The 23,097-nt window shown below is 41.6% G+C and overlaps 2 protein-coding genes across 3 annotated transcripts in view; one reads left to right on the top strand and one right to left on the bottom strand.

Annotated features, from left to right (window-relative positions):
• Positions 1-20,345, top strand: part of fbn1 (fibrillin 1) — a 49,449-nt gene extending 29,104 nt beyond the window's left edge. The window contains exons 33-66 of the mRNA XM_058089479.2: positions 1,527-1,649; positions 1,847-1,969; positions 2,073-2,198; positions 3,429-3,551; positions 3,696-3,818; positions 3,928-4,095; positions 4,685-4,753; positions 4,841-4,966; positions 5,924-6,046; positions 6,155-6,313; positions 6,395-6,466; positions 6,540-6,665; positions 6,732-6,857; positions 7,043-7,168; positions 7,252-7,368; positions 7,451-7,576; positions 7,659-7,778; positions 9,063-9,188; positions 11,300-11,452; positions 11,553-11,615; positions 11,692-11,811; positions 11,900-12,019; positions 12,091-12,213; positions 13,042-13,173; positions 13,716-13,841; positions 14,282-14,488; positions 15,124-15,249; positions 15,447-15,569; positions 15,726-15,842; positions 16,585-16,713; positions 16,793-16,912; positions 17,058-17,289; positions 17,359-17,542; positions 18,881-20,345. Coding sequence (XP_057945462.2) covers positions 1,527-1,649; positions 1,847-1,969; positions 2,073-2,198; positions 3,429-3,551; positions 3,696-3,818; positions 3,928-4,095; positions 4,685-4,753; positions 4,841-4,966; positions 5,924-6,046; positions 6,155-6,313; positions 6,395-6,466; positions 6,540-6,665; positions 6,732-6,857; positions 7,043-7,168; positions 7,252-7,368; positions 7,451-7,576; positions 7,659-7,778; positions 9,063-9,188; positions 11,300-11,452; positions 11,553-11,615; positions 11,692-11,811; positions 11,900-12,019; positions 12,091-12,213; positions 13,042-13,173; positions 13,716-13,841; positions 14,282-14,488; positions 15,124-15,249; positions 15,447-15,569; positions 15,726-15,842; positions 16,585-16,713; positions 16,793-16,912; positions 17,058-17,289; positions 17,359-17,542; positions 18,881-19,267 — 4,664 coding nt within the window. The 3' untranslated portion in view covers positions 19,268-20,345. The remainder of the gene's footprint in view (positions 1-1,526; positions 1,650-1,846; positions 1,970-2,072; positions 2,199-3,428; positions 3,552-3,695; positions 3,819-3,927; positions 4,096-4,684; positions 4,754-4,840; positions 4,967-5,923; positions 6,047-6,154; positions 6,314-6,394; positions 6,467-6,539; positions 6,666-6,731; positions 6,858-7,042; positions 7,169-7,251; positions 7,369-7,450; positions 7,577-7,658; positions 7,779-9,062; positions 9,189-11,299; positions 11,453-11,552; positions 11,616-11,691; positions 11,812-11,899; positions 12,020-12,090; positions 12,214-13,041; positions 13,174-13,715; positions 13,842-14,281; positions 14,489-15,123; positions 15,250-15,446; positions 15,570-15,725; positions 15,843-16,584; positions 16,714-16,792; positions 16,913-17,057; positions 17,290-17,358; positions 17,543-18,880) is intronic.
• A 320-nt stretch (positions 20,346-20,665) lies between these two features.
• On the bottom strand, positions 20,666-23,042 carry dut (deoxyuridine triphosphatase). Of its 2 annotated transcripts, XM_058089491.2 has the most exons (7): positions 22,845-23,042; positions 21,695-21,851; positions 21,534-21,625; positions 21,408-21,452; positions 21,041-21,115; positions 20,897-20,967; positions 20,666-20,798 (listed from the first exon to the last, which is right to left on the bottom strand). In XM_058089491.2, exons 1-7 carry the CDS (start codon positions 22,960-22,962, stop codon positions 20,742-20,744), a joined length of 615 nt encoding a protein of 204 aa, XP_057945474.2. In that variant the 5' UTR covers positions 22,963-23,042; the 3' UTR covers positions 20,666-20,741. The 2 variants fall into 2 exon arrangements, with proteins under 2 accessions (XP_057945474.2, XP_057945475.1); XM_058089492.2 differs by lacking the exon at positions 22,845-23,042 and having other exon boundaries at positions 21,695-22,830.
• Between the last annotated feature and the right edge of the window lie 55 nt (positions 23,043-23,097).

Below are 23,097 nucleotides of genomic sequence, written 5' to 3'. Positions count from 1 at the left end.
AATTCAATTATAACAGCTTGTAATAAGCTATAATACGATATGATCACACACTACACATGTCTTGCAAGCTAAAGAGTGCACAAGACATCTATTTGTACGCATGTACAGTGCTTCCATTCAACAAACTGTGATCATGCATCCTATCATCTTGCATGTTTAAGGGTTATTGACATCTGGTAAAGCTGTTTATGATGCTTCTGCCTGGTTCATACATCAGATGTACCCAAACAACACATACCCCCTCAGGGAAGGGTCTGTGTGTTACTCATTTTTTGTATTTAGGTGTCTTCAGGAGATAAGTCTGGCTAAACTCTGGATGGGTGGAGATGCCCGAGTGTGGTTTACAAGCTGGGTGGTGTCGTAGCTGTTACAGAGAAAATCAAGATGATGTGTTAAACAGGCTGAATTTTCCGCCACAGGTGTTACTGCAGTGCCATGTTGTGAGAATGGTGGCCATAATCGCAAACATTTTGACTTGTAGACAGGAAGTCAAGCTGGTACGAAACAGGTTGCAGATTTTCCTTTATTTGTTTGCCCATCATCTGTCAAACATTTGCCCTGTTAAATGTAACCTCATCCCTGACACCAGCTGTAGTTGTTGACACAGTGGAATGCAGCGAGCCTTGTTTATCTTTTATATTTCCACATGGAAATGAGTGTCTGTTTAATGTGCTGTCTAACATCAAACCTTTGAGGAAAATTATATTTAATTCTATCTGGAGATGTCCATGTCTCCATGGAGATGTGTTTGTTCCTAGCCCTCATATTAACCCCATAATCGAATGTAGTGTAAATAAGCCATACCCTCTCCTCGGGGAGACCGTAAACCATAGAGACCTGATCTCTAATTGACAATATTTTCCAGTTGTAGTCTCAAAGAGAGTTCATCTAATGAGTACCAACATCTCTTGAGTGCGTTCACAGCACGAATGCTGTTCCTGTACTTACTGCACATACGCAAACATGCTGATGAGATATTTAGGAAAAGCTGTGAGAGTTTTTAGGCTGCTTGACAGTTGTGATCTTTAGTGTTTACCTGAGTTTGTTCTTTTATTATTCAAAGTTAACCTCTGCTATTATATAAATACAACACTTCATTCACAAATGAGGAAGGATTAATGTGTGGCAGATTTACCTTGTACGGTACATCTAACATTGACGGTAATAGCATTTTCGTTAAATTTGTGAAAGGTGACCATAGAAATCACCCTCCAACATCCACTGTGGAAGAGATTTCATCTTTGTTTCTACCGAGCAGTCTCAATCAGATTTTACAAAGTTTAGTAGGGCTATTGTTCTGTATCTACACATGGTTAAACCCCTTGTGATTGAGCAACCACAACAATGCCTTCATCCCTGAACCTCATCTTTCCTTGGATGAAGGTAGTAAGCTAATGGGTTGTTCTGTTTCCTGCTGCTGCTTTAACATACCGCTAAATGCACTCATCTCTATATTGCAAACACACACTGGAATTAAATATCCATTATAAATCATTTAACCACTTTATTTTTCCTCTTTTTAACAGATATCAATGAATGTGAAATTGGAGCACATAACTGTGACAGACATGCAACGTGCACCAATACAGCAGGCAGCTTCAAATGCCACTGTGCTGCAGGTTGGATTGGCAATGGCCTTAAATGCACAGGTACTCACACATTATACATTATATGGATCCTGCAAATCTAAACTTTATATTTTGAAATTTTCATGCAGGAGATAAAATGTAAATGCGTTTCAAAATTGTAATTGCTAATATGATGTATAGCTGAAGCAGGTTTTGTATCAGCAGTCTCTTCACTGTACACTTAATAGTGTGTTCTGTTTGAATGTTTTCATGTTAAGACCTGGATGAGTGCTCCAACGGGACACATATGTGCAGCAATAATGCTGACTGTCTCAACACCATGGGCTCGTACCGCTGTGCATGCAAGGAAGGCTTTTCTGGGGACGGATTCTACTGCTCAGGTCATACATGGAAACCAGCAGCTGACTCACATCAAACATACTACTGCTGTAACTGAATGCTGAGTTCTCAGGCTGTGTTTCTTGTGTTGTTTTCCATTTGTAGACAGCGATGAGTGTGCAGAGGACAGTAACTTGTGTGAGAATGGCCACTGTCTGAACATGCCTGGGGGCTACCGCTGTGAATGTGACATGGGTTTCATTTCCACCCCTGATGGCAAGGCTTGTAATGGTAAGACATTGGAAATGTTTGTCTTAATGATCCTGGAAACAGACCCGTGAATCACAATCCTTGTCATACATTATTGTTTACCAATTTAAAACAGTTGAATGGTCACTTATTTCTCTGCTTGGAGAGAAATCCATCCAAACAGTCTTCGAATGAGACTCATGAGATAGTGAAATGAGACCTGAGAAGTTATTCACAATGACTTGATTGGATTTAGTTGCAGAGACACCCCTAAAAAACAGCAAAGACACGCTTTAGAACACAACTTCATTAAAAGGTCAGTTTAGCATAATAATTGGTTTGCCCTCGCAAGGATAAGCAGTATGGAATATATACGGATGGATGGATGGATGGATGGAGGGATGGCGGGTGGGCTGATGGATTCATTTTATATTATGTCTGGGGAAATGTAGACACACATTGTTTAATCTTTCTATTTCATGGATTGATTAAAATAATAAGTAGCTGCATGTACACAACAGAAATTAATTGACCTTAACAACGTGTTGTTAAAAAAAAACAAGACCTGCAGGGAGCAGATGAGTGTGATTCACACAGCAGGCAAAAATGCATCTCGCAATCTAATTGAGCTATCAGACCGCATCATCGTGCAGATGTGTCAGACATCCTGAAATAACCTATTCAGTCCTTCTTTAGAACAACAATGTGATTGTATGAAATCCTTGGCAACCTTTTTTGTCACATACTATATACTCGGTGTGTCCTGAGACGAGACGATGCACGAGATTGGGTCCACGGGAATGAGACAAGATTTTACCGATAATTTGAAAAGTTCCAGCTTGTAGTTGAACCAGGTCACTGTTTTAGTCTGCTTGTCGCTGTCTGTTTATGTCAGGAACTGTCGACACGGATATCTTCTACATATGAGGTGTGTTATGAAGTGGGGTTCAAATTGCCACAATACAATTCTAACAAAGCCAGACCACACCCTTCAACAAAACCCTCTTCCAATACATCATCACCGATATAGTAATTGACTTTCGATTACAGGTGCTAGTAATTCAGCCAAATGTAACAAGCTTCAATAGAACTGCTGGTGATAAATGAAACAGACAAATATGACAAATTTAACTAACTTTGATCAAATGTAGAATTTGTTCCCAAAGTGTGGAAGTGAGAGAAACCTTCACTTTATGTCTTCTAATCCCATGATTCACTCATGCTCTCTCTTTCATGTACCTCTCATTGTTCATCTCTCTTTCTACTTTACAGACTTGGACGAATGTACTTTTGATGACATCTGTGTCAATGGACGTTGTCAAAATATTATAGGACTTTTCAGATGTGAATGTAACATTGGTTATGAGCTGGACAGGAGCGGAGGCAACTGCACAGGTATGAGGACCATAACCTACTTTACCTTTTAGATTAATTATGCTTTCAAAACAGAACATTATTTTCACAATATGTCATTTCTTTGACACTTGTGTATTAAAAAGATATGGAAATGACACAAACGTGTTGCTTTGTATTCCTCAGATATCAATGAATGTGCAGACCCCACCATATGTATTAATGGAATTTGTGTTAACATCCCCGGAAGCTACCATTGCAACTGCCCAGCAGACTTTGAGCTCAACCCCACCCGGGTGGGCTGTGTAGGTGGGACACAACTGTTCTTCTTTATTGTGATATCTATTTTCTGTTATTGTACTAAAGCGTAAGTAAGACAAAATTAAACATCTTTTTGCCTTTTTATTTATGCAAACAGACACTCGCTCTGGAAGCTGCTACTTGGATGTTCGCTACCGAGGAGATTCATCCGCAAACTTGGACTGCTCCAATGAGATCGGAGTTGGTGTTTCTAAGGCGTCTTGTTGCTGTTCTCTGGGCCTTGCTTGGGGAAATCCATGTGAATCATGTCCATCTGTCAACTCCAGTGAGTCAACAAGTATCTTTTTTCATATGGCATGCTTTAACATTGCCTCTTCATGATCCATTTGAAGATGAAAGTCGGGAATATTATGATGTCATCTGCGGTTTTGCCACACAGAAGATGTTGCCATTGATGAACAAGCAAAATTGTTACCATGAGCTATGAGACTGTGTTTCGGAAGTGACAGTTGGCTATTTTGTATTGGTCACAGGAAACCAACCAATTTGATATTTAGCACTTTTGTGGTTTCCTGTTATTATTACAGTCAGTAGAAATGTAAGGAATCCCATCTGAATGTCAAGACTGGTTTGATGTTGTTGTATAGTACTCTGCCAATAGGCTTCAGGGGGCCTCCCCCTGTCATGAAATGTTTCTGTGTGCGTGTGTTTGTTTGCCATAATTGGTGTTACTGGTAAAAATGAGAGTGCTTTGTCCAACTTGTGTGAAAATTGTCAGCAGATGGGTTCAACCCTTGCAGGGAATGTCTTCTGCTCTGGAGTTGAGGCATTGGCTAACAGAAGTGTATTTTAGCTACACCAAACAAACCTTCAGTTTGTGAATGTTGATGTTTTTTTTGTGATTTGTCCTGCAGCTGAGTATAAGACCCTGTGTCCTGGTGGAGAAGGCTTCAGACCAAACCCCATCACTGTCATCTTGGAAGGTTGAACACCAATGTATCTTTTGAGTTAGAATGAATTGGCTCAGAAAGCCCATTCTCATTGTGACTTTTTTGTACTCAATTTGACAGACATTAATGAGTGTCAGGAACTGCCAGGGTTGTGCCAAGGAGGAGAGTGCATCAACACATTTGGCAGCTTTCAGTGCGAATGTCCAAGAGGTTTTGCTCTCAACCCAGAAACCAGAGTCTGTGAAGGTATTAAATGAACATGCACTCAATCCAAACATACACAGAGACATCTCTTTTGGTCTTGTCTTTCTGTTTCAATAGAAGGAATTGAGCTTGGCCCTACAAACTTTAGTGCAAACAAGGGCACATATACATTTTTTACTGTAGTGAACATAACAAGCAAACACCAGTAATGACACACTGGAGCAGCGGGTTGTACTTATTTAGAGTCATTGGTCTTGGGGGCAACTCTGCAACTCTTTAGATTTCTAAAATAAAACCCACTGGCAGTGCAGTAGGAAATGCCAGCAATAACCAGAACCATTATAGTACTACTAAAACACTGAATTACGTATTTCAAAATGTCACTGAAGTCAACCAGTATGCCTGTTATGTTCTGTTTTTATCTTTTCTATTTAAAACAACTAAACACACAAACTGCACAGACTCAAGTTGACACCTACAAGTTGACTATGTTAAACAAAGATTTTGCTATGTTATGAGAGTGACATCTATTGCATCCTCCAGCCAGTATCCAATTGCAGCCAAGAAGAGCTGGCTACAGAGGTGTGACCATCATGCACGTTTTATTCAAAATTGTAATCTTCAGCCCCAACTCATGCCGACATTCAAATGACTGGATTTCACTCAACTCGCTCTGGAACCACAAATGTTTTTCACAAATCCAAAACTATTCCCCTGGACCTTTTTATACATATTTTTATTCCCTGAAATACTGTCTGCACATTCAATCTTTTTGCTAAGCTACGTCAACTGTTTTAAAAATGGAAGACAGATGCGGTTTAGATATAGAATTAATCTTTTCATCTCACTTTGGAATACAAAGCAAATACAGTATGTTCATTATACTGTATTAAACTATTCCTTGTGACTTTGATTGAAACTAAAAATAATGGTGCCCTGATGTATAAACTTTATTTTTTTAGTCATTTCATGTCAATCAAATGATCTTTTTGTATACAGATATCAATGAATGTGAGCGTCCAGGTATTTGTGGGCCGGGCCAGTGCTACAATACCATTGGAAACTACACCTGCATCTGTCCAGTGGATTACATGCAAGTCAATGGAGGCAACAATTGCATGGGTATGCCTGCAATGGCACATTTCAAATTGAAGCTGTATTTTAGCTGTATACTATATTATTGTTGCAAACTACACAAGTCAGGTTGTAATTTAACTTTTGCTTTGACAGATATGAGGAAGAGTTACTGTTACAGGAACTTCTATTCTGACAACGGGACATGTGATGGAGAGCTGACATTCAATATGACTAAAAAGATGTGCTGCTGCTCCTACAACATGGGTCGTGCATGGCACAAACCCTGTGAGCAGTGTCCTCTTCCAAACAATGGTGAGGTCACACACACATACACACATCCAGATAATATTAAACACAGAACAATGAGTGAAACTAAACTGGATGTCCTTTCAGATGAGTTTGCCTTCCTGTGCGGCAGTGACAGACAGGGATATTATATCGACATCACTACCGGACGAGTCATTGGTAACAATATTTGATGATGAATATTAATCTTTTTTTCATATGTATAAATTGTATGTCTTGCTTTATGTGCTAGATATTGACGAGTGCAGGGAAATCCCAGGCGTGTGTGAGAACGGAGTCTGCATCAATATGATTGGTAGCTTCAGGTGTGAGTGCCCCATCGGTTTCATCTATAATGACAAGCTACTGATTTGCGAAGGTAAAACTTTGGTTGACTTTATCTTCTAAAGGTGACTGCTTCTAACCTCTCTTCCTCTACTGTCAGATATTGATGAGTGTCAGAATGGACCACTATGCCAGCAGAATGCAGCCTGCTTGAACCTGCCAGGAAGCTACCGCTGCGAGTGTAAAACCGGATATCGCCTCAGTCCTCAGTCAGGACAATGTCTTGGTACAGTTTGTCCTTCAAAATATTTTGTTATTATTTAACATAGGAACACTTTAAATGCAGGGCTGTTGCAGTGCACACGTCTTATGGTGCTTCTGATTGCTCTTAATGTTTCAGTAAGGAAGTGAAGTACTGGTAAAGGTAAAGAAAAAAAAACAATCATATATTTGTTTATGTTTATCTCTCAGACCGCAATGAATGTCATGAGAATGCGGGTGTTTGCAATCCTGGCCAGTGCATTGATACACTTGGGAGCTATCGCTGTATCTGCCCTAATGGATATAAAACAACGAGGGACCAGTCAATGTGTGTTGGTAAGATGTTTTGGTGCCCTCTTGCTTCAGTATATCTGAGTTTGAAAGTTCTATCCTGTTTAAACTGAAATAACTGTTTTCAGATGTGGATGAGTGTGAGCGACAACCCTGCGGCAACGGGACCTGTAAGAACACCGTGGGCTCGTATAACTGTCTCTGCTACCCAGGATTCCAAAATTCACACAACAGTGACTGTATAGGTAGATGCACATTCTTGGAAAAGCATGGGAATGAAAGCTTCAATTTGGTGGTCATTTGTAATGGTGTTTTTGATGTGATCAGACATTGATGAATGTTCGAGCCAGAGGGGGCTGTGTCGTAATGGGCAGTGTGTGAACACCATGGGCAACTTCTTCTGCATTTGCAATGACGGCTATAAACTTACGCAAGATGGACGACTGTGTGTGGGTGAGAAACGGAAGAGTCTCGATTCTTTCATTTGTACTTTATGTTTCATTTTACACTGTGCTGCTCATGCCTTTCTTCTCAGATATAAATGAATGTGCTGTCAACCCTGGTACATGCGGAGCTGGAACTTGTCTTAATCTGGATGGCTCATACAGATGCATCTGCCCACCTGGATATTATCTCCACGAGGAAACCTGTGAAGGTAACATCCAGCTTGATACAATGAGCACCACAATATTAGCATCGCAAAGTACAAACCCTGACACACTATCAAACAACAGCACTTACTAGAGTATGGATCATAGTCATGCATTGGATTTATACAGTTACTTACAAGTAACTCAGTGTCACTGAGGAAAAGACAGGAAGCAGAAATGGAGGTAGCAGAGATGAGGATGTTGAGGTTCAAATTGGGAGTGACCAGGATGGATATGATCAGGAACTAATACATCAGAGGGACATTACATGTTAGAGGCCTTGGAGATAAAGTCAGAGAGGCCAGACTGACACGGTAGAAGGATGCTGCGTCTAGAGCTGCCAGGTAGGAGGCGTAGAGGAAGACCAAAGAGGAGGTTTATGGATGTACATAGTGAAAGAGGACATGAGGGTAGTTGGTGTGAGAGGGACAGATGCAGAAGACAGGGTTGGATGGAGGTGGTTGATTTGCTCTGAAGGGAAAAGCCGAAAGAGAAAGGAGAAGACTTTCAAGATAGCCAAAGCACTTTTACAATGAAAAACCATTACTGAGTCAGTCCACAGTCACACATTGGTGGTGGTAAACTACATCTGTAGTCACAGCTACCTGAGGTAGACTGAGGGAAATATGGCTGCCAATACGTATGCGCCATCAGCCTTTCCGACCAACACCAAACATTGCATTGGCACTGCAGGTAACGTGGTCTTCAAACTGGCAACAGTCTGGTTTCTGGATGAACTCCTGACGATCTCCTGAACATAATGTAAATGATCAATTATCATCCTTTATTTATAGCATTTTTATGGCATTTTGCCATGTTAAATTCCATTAATAAAACCAATAACCACCTTTACATATACTGACATGGTAGTTTTCTGCCTTTTGTGAGAACAGGACAAGAGAAGAGTAGAGTGCTGCCTGCGCTGCGTCCACTTCTCACATGTGGGAGTGGACCCAAACTAGAATGCTTGGATTGTTTATGTAGTGGCGCTGATGAAGAGATATTCGGCAGACTTCGACACATTCCTGTTAAGGGCTCTGTTCCTGGAAGCAGGGAGGAACAGCACTAAATTCTTAACATCAGTAAGAGCAGCAGCTGGTCATTGTGATGGCTGAACACACGACAGCCTGGTTATTCCCCTGCAATGTTGTGTTCACATATCACATTTTAATAAACTGTGATTTATTGACTTCACCGCTTTGACTCCTTCGCCTCGACTGTAGATCAAGAAAAGGGTCCCATGGGCGAAATTCTTTATAAGTTATGATTTTGTTTTCTTTATTTGCCAGATATTGATGAGTGTTCGCAGTCGCCTGAGATGTGTACGTTTGGAACCTGTTCCAACACGGAGGGAAGCTTCACCTGCTTATGTCCTGAGGGCTTCCAGCTGTCTGCATCTGGACGCAGATGTTTAGGTAAGTTATGTGAGACAAAAGCCTCATCTTATAGATGAGGTGCGTGATTGTATCTGTGTATTTTCAACCCTCTGTGCCAAGAAAGCACTCAGTGTCCCCTGATAGCTCCGTGGTTGCTAGGGCGACTCTGAACCCATCACTTTTACATCTCCTCACTTGTGTATGTGTGTGTTTATGTACTACATGTGCGTGTTTTGCGGTTGGGTGGGGGCGAGCTGAGTCCAGTGGTAGGGAGTTCCCTCTCAAACACTCAAGTGATGACATCATTTCTTCAGAGGAGGCGGATTAAAGTTTGCGTTTCGCCCCTGTCCCCAGTGTCAAAAGTGCTTGACTGAAGGGTGGGGGTTGAATTAGAAGAGCTGGGTGGAGGGTGAGAAATATGGGCAATAAATGAGATCAAGGACAAATCCTGTCACACTTGTTTAAGGCTTGCTTTTCTACAAAATGATGATTGACATGCAAAGAATGGGGAAAACTACGATAGCTTGTTTTACATACCATGTCAGTGAAAATAAACACTATTTTCTGTGGCCAAAAGCCATCAATTACAATTAACTTGATTTTAAGTTATGTTAAAAAAATATGACTAAGAGGTTTTTTGGATGGGTGAAACACTGGTCAAGGATGAATCCATTTCATTTTAGGGCTGATCTATAGAAATTTACATTGCACTTTAGCATGCATTTATCTTGTCTAATATTCCCTTATGCATACCTAACATCCATACATTTTCTGTACCGCTTATCCTCGCAGGGTATGCTGGAGCCTACCTATCCCAGCTGGCTTCGAGAGGCCAAACAACCATTCACACTAACATTCATACTTATGGCCAATTTAGAGTTACCAATTAACCTAACATGCATGTTTTTGGAATGGAAACCCACACAGAACATACAAACTCCACAAGCGGAAAATCGAACCCAGGTCTTCCCGATATCCTGACTGTGTGGCCTACATGCTAACCACCCTCCACTGTGCAGCCCATACCAAACGATACAGCAGGGTAGTAATGGTACGCCATAACTTCGGTTCTGTACATATCTCGTTTTAAAGTCACGGTTCGATTCTTTAAAATTAATAACTGCATCAATATTGTGCACAGTTTTTTTTCTTGCCACATATTTTATAGGTGAAGTTTTCCCAAACAGGAGACCTGAACAATTTTGAAGATACGACTTGGCCCTGTTGCTAGCCATGACTCCATGTAATTAAAAACTGCACTTCCTTTGTTAACAGAGTAGATGTGTGGCTATGGGCAGACACACTCCCTGTTACACTATTAAATTAATATCTCTCTGATGGTGCCAATCAAAACTGAGTCTTTTGTGGCAGTATACGTGGAACCATTTGCCAATGGAGCATCAGTTTTGTGGACAAAAGTAACTTGACCCACTAAGATGCTGTCCACACACCACCAGGTGTCCATGTCCTTGCCAGGTGTGTGCACACGTGTGTGCAATCTGTAGTGGTCACAGTGCTTATTTGTGTAGAGTTCAGTGAAGGCCACAGCGAGTGCGACCATGTGCTTCACATTACACATAAGAGCCTGGAAGAACAGGTCTTCACAATCCTCACAAGCAGAGAGACTGACTCAGCAACACTGATTATTCACAAGGGATTCAATGATCAGATGTCCCAAACTTAATTAGCCTTTTAGGAATAACAACAACCCCGCCTTTTGCCGAAAGACAACTGGGATAGGCTCCAGCAACCCTCCAAGACTCTAGTGAGGATAAGCGGCATAGAAAATGGATGGAATAATAACACTCTTGTCATTGCTGCTGCTCTTAGCTTGAAACTTGACAGAGATGTTGAAAAACATAGCATTTATTACATTTTGGACCCTGTGGACAGCATTGTAACTCAATCCTGTATCCACACTTTTATCCAGATCTCCATCAAAGAGTAATGTGTTCTACCATGACCTATTCTCTACCCATTCAAATTAAAGTGTAGTTATTGCATAGCCCACATTTACATGCCAATCAATAGGCATTAGAAATGCTGGTAGTGATGTTTATATTATCCAGCATATTTTAATAGACCCAGGTTCACTTTGCTGTGTTATTTCTCAATTTTTCGTTTTTTCTTTTGCTTGTGTTCCCCCTTAGATGTACGCATCAACTACTGCTACACAAAGTTCGAAAATGGACGCTGCCAAGTTCCAAAGCCTCAGAATACTTCTAAGGAAGAATGCTGCTGCACTGGAATGCCCGGTCAAGGCTGGGGAGATCCCTGTGAAATCTGCCCTGGCACTGAAGAGGGTATGTTTGCCTCCTTACAACAAGGAAAAACTCACAAATACAAGGATTATGCCAAGACATATTTTTTGGTATTAATAATTTTTGCAATGTGATATTCCAGAGGCGTATCGCCCTCTCTGTAAACATAAGGGATATCAACGGGGGCTTGATGAGGTTCCAAAAGGTATGTGTTCTTCTACAATGAGTCTTTATCCTCAGCTACTCCTGTGACATCAAATTAACTTTTTTAATTGATATAGATATTGATGAATGCCTCAATGACCCCTGCATTAATGGCCAGTGCATCAACACAGACGGTTCTTTCCGCTGTGAATGTCCAATGGGGTACAGACTCGACATCAGCGGAGTCGCCTGTGTAGGCAAGTGCATCTCATCCACCTCTGTTGCTCTCTTTCTTCATAATGTGTATATTTAGCATGTATTAACATGTGTTATTCTGCATTCTAGACACTGATGAGTGTGACATTGGTAACCCCTGTGGAAATGGCACATGTACGAATGTGATCGGAGGGTTTGAGTGTGCATGTGATGACGGCTTTGAGCCCGGACCAATGATGTCCTGCGAAGGTATGTGAAATTAACTCTATGTTTAGATCAGACTTGTACACTTTCTTTGACTTCTTGTGCTTTGTTCTCAGACATCAACGAGTGTGCCCAGAATCCTCTGCTGTGCGCATTCCGCTGTGTTAACGTAGTGGGCTCCTACGAGTGTAAATGTCCCACAGGCTACGTGCTGCGTGAGGACAAGAGGATGTGTAAAGGTATCATAACTCAGTGACTCATGGTTTCTAATAGTCACATTCCATTTACTTGAAAAGTCTTACGCAAAGTGCCACATATCCAGTAGGAATAATGGCCTCCCCATAAAGTTACATAACATACTAGACCTATCCCTCGCCGCCGTCTTGGGGGAAGTTAAAACACAAACTGTAACTGTACAAGTGACTGTTTACACCTCCGCTTTCTCAGAAGGCATTGCTCACCATAGCAACGTTGTATTTGGAAGGAAGCACTGAGACAGACGGAACCTCTCAGTGTCTGATAGCGTCATTGTTTATATCACAGATCCAAACAGACCACCAACTCTCTTACTAATTCATATGCACTACAACCCTCTGAATTGTATTCAGTGGGTTAGCTTGTGCTACACGGAATTTGTGAATCTGTGTTGGACGTGATGCACATGCATGCTTACTGTAATTATTTTGGTTGTTAATGTGTAATATGAGGCTGCACGGCGGCTGAGCGGTTAGCGTGCAGACCTCACAGCTAGGAGCTTGGCCATGTCTGTGTGGAGTTTGCATGTTCTCCCCGTGTATGCGTGGGTTTTCTCCAGGTACTCCGGTTTCCTCCCACATTCCAAAAACATGCTAGGTTAATTGGCGACTCCAAATTGTCCATAGTTATGAATGTGAGTGTGAATGGTTGTTTGTCTATATGTGCCCTGTGATTGGCTGGCAACCAGTCCAGGGTGGACCCCGCCTCTCGTCCGAAGACAGATCTCCAGTACCCCCACGACCCTCGTGAGGATAAGCAGTAGAAAATGAATGAATGAAGATGTAATATGTAATATTTTGTTTGTCTTGCAGACCAGAATGAATGTGAGGATGGTATAGATGATTGCGCCAGTCGAGGCATGACCTGCAAGAACCTCATTGGTACATATATGTGCATCTGCTCACCTGGATACACACGCCATCCGGGTGGAGATGGCTGCACGGGTAGGCTACATTGACTGTATACCAGCAACTGTTACTTATTTCTGTATTATAAGATTACGTGTTGAAGTGGTATATTTTGGCTGGAAATGACAAAAGACTAATTTAGGAAGTTGTGTTGAGATATAGCAATATTTTTAAGGACATGTAATTTTTTAAGAAGAATTTTGCTAACTTCTAACATAATCTAATGCAGAGAAAAACATTCTGGGGTATTAATATTATGTTGTGTGTCTAAGAAAACAGCAATTAGTATTCATCTTTATAAAGATGATAATATATAGTACATCAGTCGTAATATTATTATGATATTATTTGGCTAGATGAGAAGACAAAATATTAGATGTTACGGTATTTCTATTAAGTTAAATAGATAGTTCTAAACCAAAACCACACACCATACATATTGTAATATGAATACCTGTCAATTAAAACTAAGCTTTATTATATTTGCAAAATATGTACAGTGTTGTATCTCATTGGATTGTGCAGCATTACCAACCATATTATTAGGTTGCTCATGTCTTTGTGCCTGTCTACTTCAGATCTGAATGAATGTACAGCCAAACCAGGCATCTGTAAAAATGGCCGTTGTGAGAACACAGTGGGAAGCTATCGCTGCAAATGTGACCAGGGATTCATCTCGAACCCCACACAGACAGAATGTATCGGTATGTGTTCAATACTCATCTATTCAGCTCTTCACCAGTTACATTTGAAACGGGATGTGGGTCAAAAGTGGAAAAAGTTCTTCATAATCCCGGGAGACTTCACCCAGTCCGTGACGGTCTCCTATCTTGTTAATAACCTTGTGTTTGTAACTGTCAAGATAGAGGAAAGCATCTCTTTTCACAGGCTTCCTCCCAAATCTAAATATATACCTCAGATTCAAAGTGATGTACTGAAGCCTGTGAGAAAAGCTCCAGGGAAACCGAGACTCAGTTGCTATCTCGCCCCTGACAGACATTAGTGATACAGCTGTGTGGTTTATCACCTCACGTCCTGGTCCTGTCTGGGTGGTTTTGTCTGCTTCCCTTTAGCCACCTCTTTTTTGTTTGCATGTGTGATGGTTTGTCTCGCTCTCACATTCCCTTCCTCTCTCGACATCCAGATAACCGCGAGGGCTTCTGTTTCACTGAGGTTCTGACAACTCTGTGTCAGATGACATCCAGTAACAGAAACATGGTGACCAAGTCTGAGTGTTGCTGTGATGGAGGCAGGGGCTGGGGCAACAACTGTGAGCTCTGCCCCCTCCCTGGGACCACCCACTTCAAGAAAATGTGTCCCCTGGGACCTGGCTTCACCACAGATGGCAGAGGTATCTTCCCTCTAGGGTGTAAATTACATGTTTGTGTATAATATTAGGAAGAAATCAACATAAACCAATACACTTTACAAACAGTAGTAGTTCTTTGTATCTCCATGGATTTGAACGGTGGCTTACATGTTTTATTTAGCTCACTTCCTGACCATCCATACTGTATTATGAATACAATAAACACATCTCAGCATGTCAATTGTTGGTGGACTATGGTGGCTATAATTCACAGTAAACAGACTTCACTACAATGTGCTGCGTTACATTAGACATAGACTTTCTTTATTGTCATTGCACAATAACACAGCAGTGAAATTGCCAACGAAATGTCGTTGCCTGGCTCCCGTGTAATAATACATAATAAATAATAAATAATAATGTGGAGAATAAATAGATTACATCAAATATGAACAACAATGTACAGCGTAAACAGTGATTTGTACAAATAATTTAAATAATTTATGCATTCTACATTTATGCATTTATACATTAATGATGTGATTTGAAAATGGCGTGTACTGATGCTGCTAAATGTTGTATTTCATTAAATTGGCCCTGTAGGATACTCTGACAGAAACCGCAGTTCATAAACTCTTCTGCAATTCAGTGTATTGACTTTAGCTTTTTCTGTGCAGATATTGATGAGTGTCGCGTGATGGGGAACTTGTGCAAGAATGGCCAGTGTATCAACGCAATGGGCTCATACAGCTGCACCTGCAAACCCGGCTACACCGCAGACATCACCGGCACTCAGTGTGTGGGTAAGTGTATATTTCACACTTTATGGACTCATTCACTGCCGTGCCTACTTCCTGTTCCCATTCCTGCAACCTTGTAAAGGGCTGAAACCACACGGTTAGATTGCCCACATGCCTGAGTCTGTCCATCTCATCATCTGCTCACATGGAATTGTTGCTGAAAAGATCAAACGCTGTCTCACTCTAGTGTTTCATTGCAGATGTGGACGAGTGCATACAGGCACCAAAGCCTTGTAACTTCATCTGTAAGAACACAGAGGGTGGTTATCTTTGTTCCTGCCCGCGTGGGTACATCCTTCAAGAAGATGGGAAAAGCTGCAGAGGTGACGCACATACACAGTACCAAAGAAATATTCAACAATAGCCTTCATTTTAGCTTTCCAATAATGTTGAGTAGAATAATGTTGCTTCTTTCTTCTTTATTTACATATACGTATCACAGCAACAAGCTGATTTTATACCTCCCCTTTCCATTTCAGACTTGGATGAGTGTTCAACAAAACAGCACAACTGTCAGTTCTTGTGTGTTAACACCATCGGTGGGTTCACCTGCAAGTGTCCACCTGGCTTCATCCAACATCACACCGCCTGCATTGGTAAAAAAAAAAAAAAACACGTGCAGAACATGGACTGACTACACATGTAAATATTTTGTCCCCGGGAAGTGCTGTAGTGTCATTGTATAACTAAAAGGAATGGGCTTGATAAACAATATTAAGTCGTCACACATTTGGAACTTCCTGTGTCCAGTGTGCGCACAAATTGTTTGTAACCAAGGTCATGTCTCATAAAATACCTTTGAAACCTGCCTCTGCCATGGTCTTGGTTAATGAACTATGTTTGATATTAGGCTATACTTATTTGTAGTTGTGCAGCTTTGTGAGTCTTTGTTATGGAACACTGCAATGGATTGTCCTGACAACCACAAGCTCTTTTCCAAAACATAAAGCAGCTCCCATGACCTCAGATCCAACCAGAGGCAAGAGGCTCTCCTAATTGTCGCACAAAATAACCCCAGGCTAATGACATACGGTAGTCTGTCATTAATGTTATAAACAAAATTGATTGAGACTGAAAGCAGGAGAAAGCACCTGTTGAAGTCATTGACATTTTTGACTGAAATGGACACTTTTCATAGACTACATAAAAACTATAAATAGACACTGCACATACTGAAATGCTGTGGATTTTTAACGTTGTTATATAATTCATATGAACTATATTACCTTCTATAGGACCTCCATAAATTGTGTCAATAGTCCTAAATTTGTGGTCTTTGAAGGAATGATTTTTTATTTGTTCCTTAAGTTGTCTGAACTGTTTGTTCTCCCTGTGTAGACAACAATGAATGTGCAACAGACCCAAATCTATGCGGTGCCAACGGCGTTTGCCAGAACACGCCAGGGAGCTTCAACTGCGACTGCCAGCGGGGCTTCTCATTAGACCCCAACGGACAGAACTGTGAAGGTCTGAAAACAGCTGAAAGGTACAATATCAGCTGACCAAATACAGAAAGTTCACATGCTTTCTTGTTTGAATCCAAAAGACACAGACGAGTGTGACGGTAACCACAGATGTCAACATGGCTGTCAAAACTTAGTGGGTGGGTACCGGTGCAGCTGCCCACAAGGCTACCTGCAGCACTACCAGTGGAACCAGTGTGTTGGTGAGCAAAGCATTGACGTGTTGTATAATAAATAGTCTTTCCACATATTCATAAGGTTCACATCAAATGTTCCCACTAATGTTTGTGTCATTTAAGTGCACTGACCTTGTGGTTGTTTACTTCCATTCAACTTCCTGTGACCCAGATGAGAATGAGTGTCTGAACAGCCAGATCTGCGGGGGAGCATCATGCCACAACACTCTGGGGAGTTTCCGCTGCCTCTGCCCCACAGGCTTCAACTATGAACAGACTTCTGGAGGATGCTCAGACGTCAACGAATGCTCCACCACACAGAACCCCTGCAAGTTTGGATGCTCCAACACAGACGGGGGTTACCTTTGTGGGTGTCCGCCTGGATACCTACGAGCAGGACAAGGGTATGTTAGTGTTTGAAAGCAGCCTGCAGATATTCCCAGCAGCCTGATTGCCTTTTATTTTTGCTGCAGGCATTGTGTCTCCGGGCTGGCTTTTGGTAGTGGTGGCCCAAGTGTTGGTCCTGAAGGGGAAGAGGATGAAAATTCTCTGTCTCCTGAGGCATGCTATGAGTGCAAGATCAATGGCTATCCCAAGAAGGGACGCAAACGACGCAGCAGCAATTCAACACAGGACCAATCTGTTGATGACATGCAGGTAATCTGTCAGTCAAATTGCAGGTAACTGTCTAACCATGTTGTTATGAAGAAGTCCAGTTCAGATCATATGACATATATAACGTCATATGAAATGTGACATAAAAAGCCCTCACATTGTAATTCTAGAAAGCCACAGTAAACATTCATTCATTCATTTCCTACCGCTTTTTCCTCACGAGGGTTGCGGGGGTGCTGGAGCCTATCCCAGCTGTCTTTGGGCGAGAGGCGGGGTACACCCTGGACTAGTGGCCAGCCAATCACAGGGCACATATAGACAAACAACCATTCACACTCACATTCATACCTATGGACTATTTGGAGTCACGAATTAACCTAGCATGTTTTTGGAATGTGGGAGGAAACTGGAGTACTCGGAGAAAACCCACACATGCACAGGGAGAACATGCAAACTCCACAGAGATGGCCGAGGGTGGAATTGAACCCTGGTCTCCTAGCTGTGAGGTCTGTGCGCTAACCACTGGTCCGCCGTGCCGCCCCGCCACAGTAAACAAAGAAATGGACAACATTTTATCTGTAGAGTTTATAATCATAATGAGCTGTATTTCCATTCATTTTCTACCGCTTATCCTCACGAGGGTCGTGGGCATGCTGGAGCCTATCCCAGCTGTCTTCAGCAACCTAAATGAATATTATGCTGTCATTGAACCATTTGGAGTAGACGTATAGCTTTGGACACTAACAAGCTGATTACCACATTCGTTCATTTTGTACCGCTTGTCCTCACAAGGGTCGCGGGTGTGCTGAAGCCTATCCCAGCTGTCTTCGGGCGAGAGGCAGGGTCGCCAACCAATCACAGGGCACATATAGACAAACAACCATTCACACTCACATTCATACCTATGGACAATTTGAAGTCATTAATTAACCTAGCATGTTTTTGGAATGTGGGAGGAAACCGGAGTACCCGGAGAAAACCCACACATGCACGGGGAGAACATGTAAACTCCACACAGAGACACCGATAATTACTTTTTTTTTGTTTAGGTTTGGCTACGATTTTGGCACTATATAACACAATGGGGCCATAGCCTGAATTCATATCTAATCCCATTTTAGATTTGACACTGATACTACAAAAATATAGTATTTTACACGGTTTTGCTAAAGTAGGGATCAAACTCCATGTCGTGTTGAGTAGCTTTGTCTTTCAAGACAGTTTTGTCATGATTGTTTGGAAAATAAAGTCAGTTTGCTTTGCTTCTGGTTTCTGTCCAGTAGTGAACTCCAATCTGCCTCACCTTCTTAAGCCCAACCCTTGTGAATTTTTTTCAAAAAAAAAACCCACAATACATAATAAGTTTGAATGTTTTTGCAGATATCTGAGAATGAGATGATCAGCCTGGCCAGTATGGACATTGAGGACACCCTGCAGTTCCACCTCAACATCAGTGACCTGAGCAGCCGCGACCGCATCCTTGAGTTCACGCCAGCCTTGTCCACCCTCACTGACCACGTACGCTACAGCATTGACTATGGCAATGAGGAGGGCTACTTTAAGATCAACCAGAGGGAGGGTGTGAGCTACCTGCATCTGAGCAAGAAGAAGGCCCTTGCCCCCGGCGCGTACTCTCTTCAGATCAGCAGCATTCCCCTCTACAAGAAGAAGGAGTTGGCTGAGCTGGAAGACCAATACGATAAAGACTACCTCACAGGGCAGCTGGGGGACATCCTGAAGATGAGGGTGCAGATCATCCTCCATTAACCAGCACAAGACTGTGGCAGGCAGTTTGCCAGCACGTCCCTCAAGAGGCCAAACATCTCCAACTGTGGGGTCAGTGCTGGGGGGCGGCTTCTGCTCGCCCCAACAAGAAGGAGAAGGGCTTGCCATCAAAGAGACAAAGAGGAGTGGGGACTGCAGCATTTGATTGCCAAAGATGATTCTACATATCATAGATACAATTTCTGTGGATGATGAAAGCTATCGGTTAAATGAAGAACACATTGCGTTTACAACTTCAGATGTGCCTTTTTGAATTATTGCTTTTTAACTTGTATGATGATATGTGGAATCGGGTGCCACTTTGAAAGGACTACCGGAAAACCCTAATGGCTGTTTTTGTTTTGTTTTTTTTAAACTGTGCACAAGTGGAAGAAAATAATGTTTCTCAATAGTCTGACATTAATTCATTTCCTCCCCTCGGCTAAGTGACCGAACAAACATGTCAACTTCTCCTTTCCGTAAAGATAGAAAATTGTGACAACACAAGCGAGAGGAGGAAAAGAAGCCACGATGGACTATTGAGATGTAACCATGTCTGAGCTTGAACAACTCCTACTGCGTATTTAAACTATGCTTGTCCATCTTTTCTACAGAATCAATCATATTTACTGGTGCTAGCAACACAACCATAGAGTTCCAAATGCACTGTACTTCCGTATAAAACATCAAGGTACAATGCCATCTGATTTCATGTCTGTGCAAACTTCAGTCAGCTAGCTTCCATAGCCTCTATAGTTCATGTAAATTCTGTTTATACTGTAATAATCCATGCCACTTTTAATCTATGACGCAAACTAGAGGAAGCCCCAGGAATACAGGGGTTTGTAACGGTGCTTATAATGACCAACTACTTTCTTTAACTGTATACATACACACACACACACACACACAACATTAATGATAACCTGGACCTTCCTGATCATATGCACTGAGGCCTTCATAGCCACACATTCTCTCACATGTACAATCAGTGCCAAATTACCAGCCTGTGTTCTTGTTCACATCAGTGGGGGTTTAGTTGTACATTCACAATAAAAAAAAACATTCTTTTGGTGTACTACATTATCTCATCACATTCCCATTTCTCATCAAATTAACTCTTTACTTCCACGTAATTAGGACCGCAGATGAGCTGGAACCTATCCCAGCTGACTTCTGGTGAGGTAAGGGTACACATTCCACTGAGGTGTTCTTACACATATCTTCTGACTGTGAGGCAGATTTGCTAATTACTATTACACTGTGATGCCTGGATATACAAGAACATTACAAATACCAGGAATCCCTTTTGGTGGAGCTTCATGACTTTAGATATGGCTTGACAAACAGTGCCACCTTGTGGACAAGTTGGATATTGCTACATTCAGAGACAGAAGTGCAAAAAACTGTTTTTTTATTAGAAAGCATATTACAGTAACTTTTTTTTTAACTCCAACTTTACAATAACATTCAAGCTTCAGTTAGATCCAGTTGATCCAAAGCCACCAGCTCCACGCTCCGTGTCATCCAGTGTCTGTAAAAGCACAAAAAGACATTTGGAATACATAAACATATCCGCTGCAACTTCTGACAGTGTTTGCAGATGTTTACTTCAATATTTGACTTTTTTACCTTCTCCTCAACTAGGTCTGGGTAGCAGATCTTCTCACACACCAGCTGAGCAACTCGATCACCTTTTTTCACTATAGAAGAAATATGTATACGTTAACTCCTTTTCCCACGGTGCAAAAAGAATCCTGTCAACTCTGTACTCACCTTCAAAAGTCTCCTTGCCAAAGTTAAAGAGCACAATACCGACATTCCCTCTATAATCCTCATCAACAACGCCAGCTGGGAATGTTTAAAAAAGGAAAATGTGAACAATTAGAATGGGAAACTAGATGAATTAGATTAACTAATTTGTATTTAACTGAGAGAAAGAAGTATTTGATTCAGGCATTTGTTGATCAGAGAAACAGCCCCAAAGTATGACTTCCTCTTTATTTTCAAATCCAACCATTGACCGGTATGAGTGGAGCTGATCAAATAATCATTTTCTTTTCTGGATGTGTGATTGACAGGTGATCAACCCCACCTGATTGGCTCATGTTTCTCTGAAGAGGACAACCTGAATGTTACTCACCTCCAACATCAATGAAGTGCTTCGCTGCTAGTCCTGATCTTGGTGCTGAGAGGGAAATATGGCAAAGTAAGACAATTTGTATTATTTTTCCTTAATAGCAGGATTGTAGCAGATTCAAACACCCACCTACTCGACCATAGCAGCCATGTGGGACTGCTATCTGAATGTCTGTTTTCACAATGGCCTTGTCCATAGCACCAATGGAATAATCGTATGCACTGGGAATAGAAAAAAACGATACCAATTGACATTAGAATCGATTACAATGAAAAGGCGCCATTACCAACCTGTACAGGTCATATCCTGCAGCTTTAGTCGAGCCTCTGGTGGGTGTTGTGGCGTGTTCAGTGAGCTTGGCGAACCGAAGAACTGCTCTCTCTTCTGTCGGATTGGTTTCTGTTCTTGCCCTCTTCGGTGGAGAAACTTCACAAGCATCTGTAACTTCTAGCACGGGCATGTTGGTAAGTAGAAAAAGTAATCCTCAGTATGCTGAACGTAAACCAGATACAGACGCAAGCAACTAACTCAGACAGACCCTTGGGTGCTAATTCACATGACCAGATCGATACTGAAATATCGAGACTCTCGATACCAATATTTGCGATAGTGGTATCGATTATCGTTGTACAATATTGATATTTTGACGAATTTGGGATGATGTTAATATTACTATGCTTATGCTGCACACCACACAGAACCAGATAACACATTTTAAACCAGCTAACACAGATTTGGCAGGATCTACTTTTCCTTCTGCCTCTCATTTTAAGCAGTTTTGCACTACCGCGTCCCCAATGGTCAAATTAATTTTATTTTACATATAGATTCCTATACATATACATATTTACTTGACAAACATCTTTGCCAAAGTATATATATCGGTATTGGCATCGGTAAAGATAATCGTTACTCTACTTGGTATCGCATCGGTCAAAAAATGTTGGGTATAGTCCACTACTAACGTCTGCTGTAGCTTTTCGCGGCAAAATGAATGGATTTTCCCGGGCTTGGTGTCAGCCGAGCCTTCAGAACAATAATTTGGGCGACTTAAACGTCATTATACAATACAAAACATCGTGATATTAACTATAGTATGCAACAATACAAGACCACGTGTATTAGGAAATTATAATTAGCAGAACTTTTGAATATTAGCGAAAAAGGCTGATGTGACGTGACCAAGGCGTCACAACAACGTCATCTTCTCGCGATAGGACATCGTGAACGTACGCCTTGAAAGAGACCAAAAGCACGACAGCTGATTTTCACAGTGATAGGGTTCTGTAGTAGCACGGAATAGAATAGTGAAGCTCTCGTTTACGTGTCCTTTTTTCATTATGCTTCATTATTTATTCATTCATTTTTCGCCCACCAAAATGCTATGACGCTAATGGCCGTCAGCTAATACTGACTTGTTCAGCTTCGTCTCGCGCTTACCTTTGTTAAAATTGATCATCCGTGTGCGAAAATACCTTCTTACAAGATGCGGGGTATTATCAATAATCTTATACCACCGTTGTTGGAGAGTATTTATTCCCATCAATGTCTGTATCATGGTATTTATCGTCTCCTAGCACAGAGTCTGCATGTTTACGTCCTGTCAGCTGTTAGCTTGGTACCTAGCGTCTACTTCCTGTTCCCTGCGTGACGCACCGTTCAAACAACATGACATTATTCACTGTTGTAAATA

This window comes from Doryrhamphus excisus, linkage group LG13 (assembly GCF_037039965.1).
Source record: "Doryrhamphus excisus strain RoL-2023G ecotype Guam linkage group LG13, RoL_Dexc_Guam_v1.1, whole genome shotgun sequence".
In the NCBI taxonomy this organism is placed as follows: domain Eukaryota; kingdom Metazoa; phylum Chordata; class Actinopteri; order Syngnathiformes; family Syngnathidae; genus Doryrhamphus; species Doryrhamphus excisus.
This window is presented reverse-complemented; position numbering and strand designations above follow the sequence as displayed.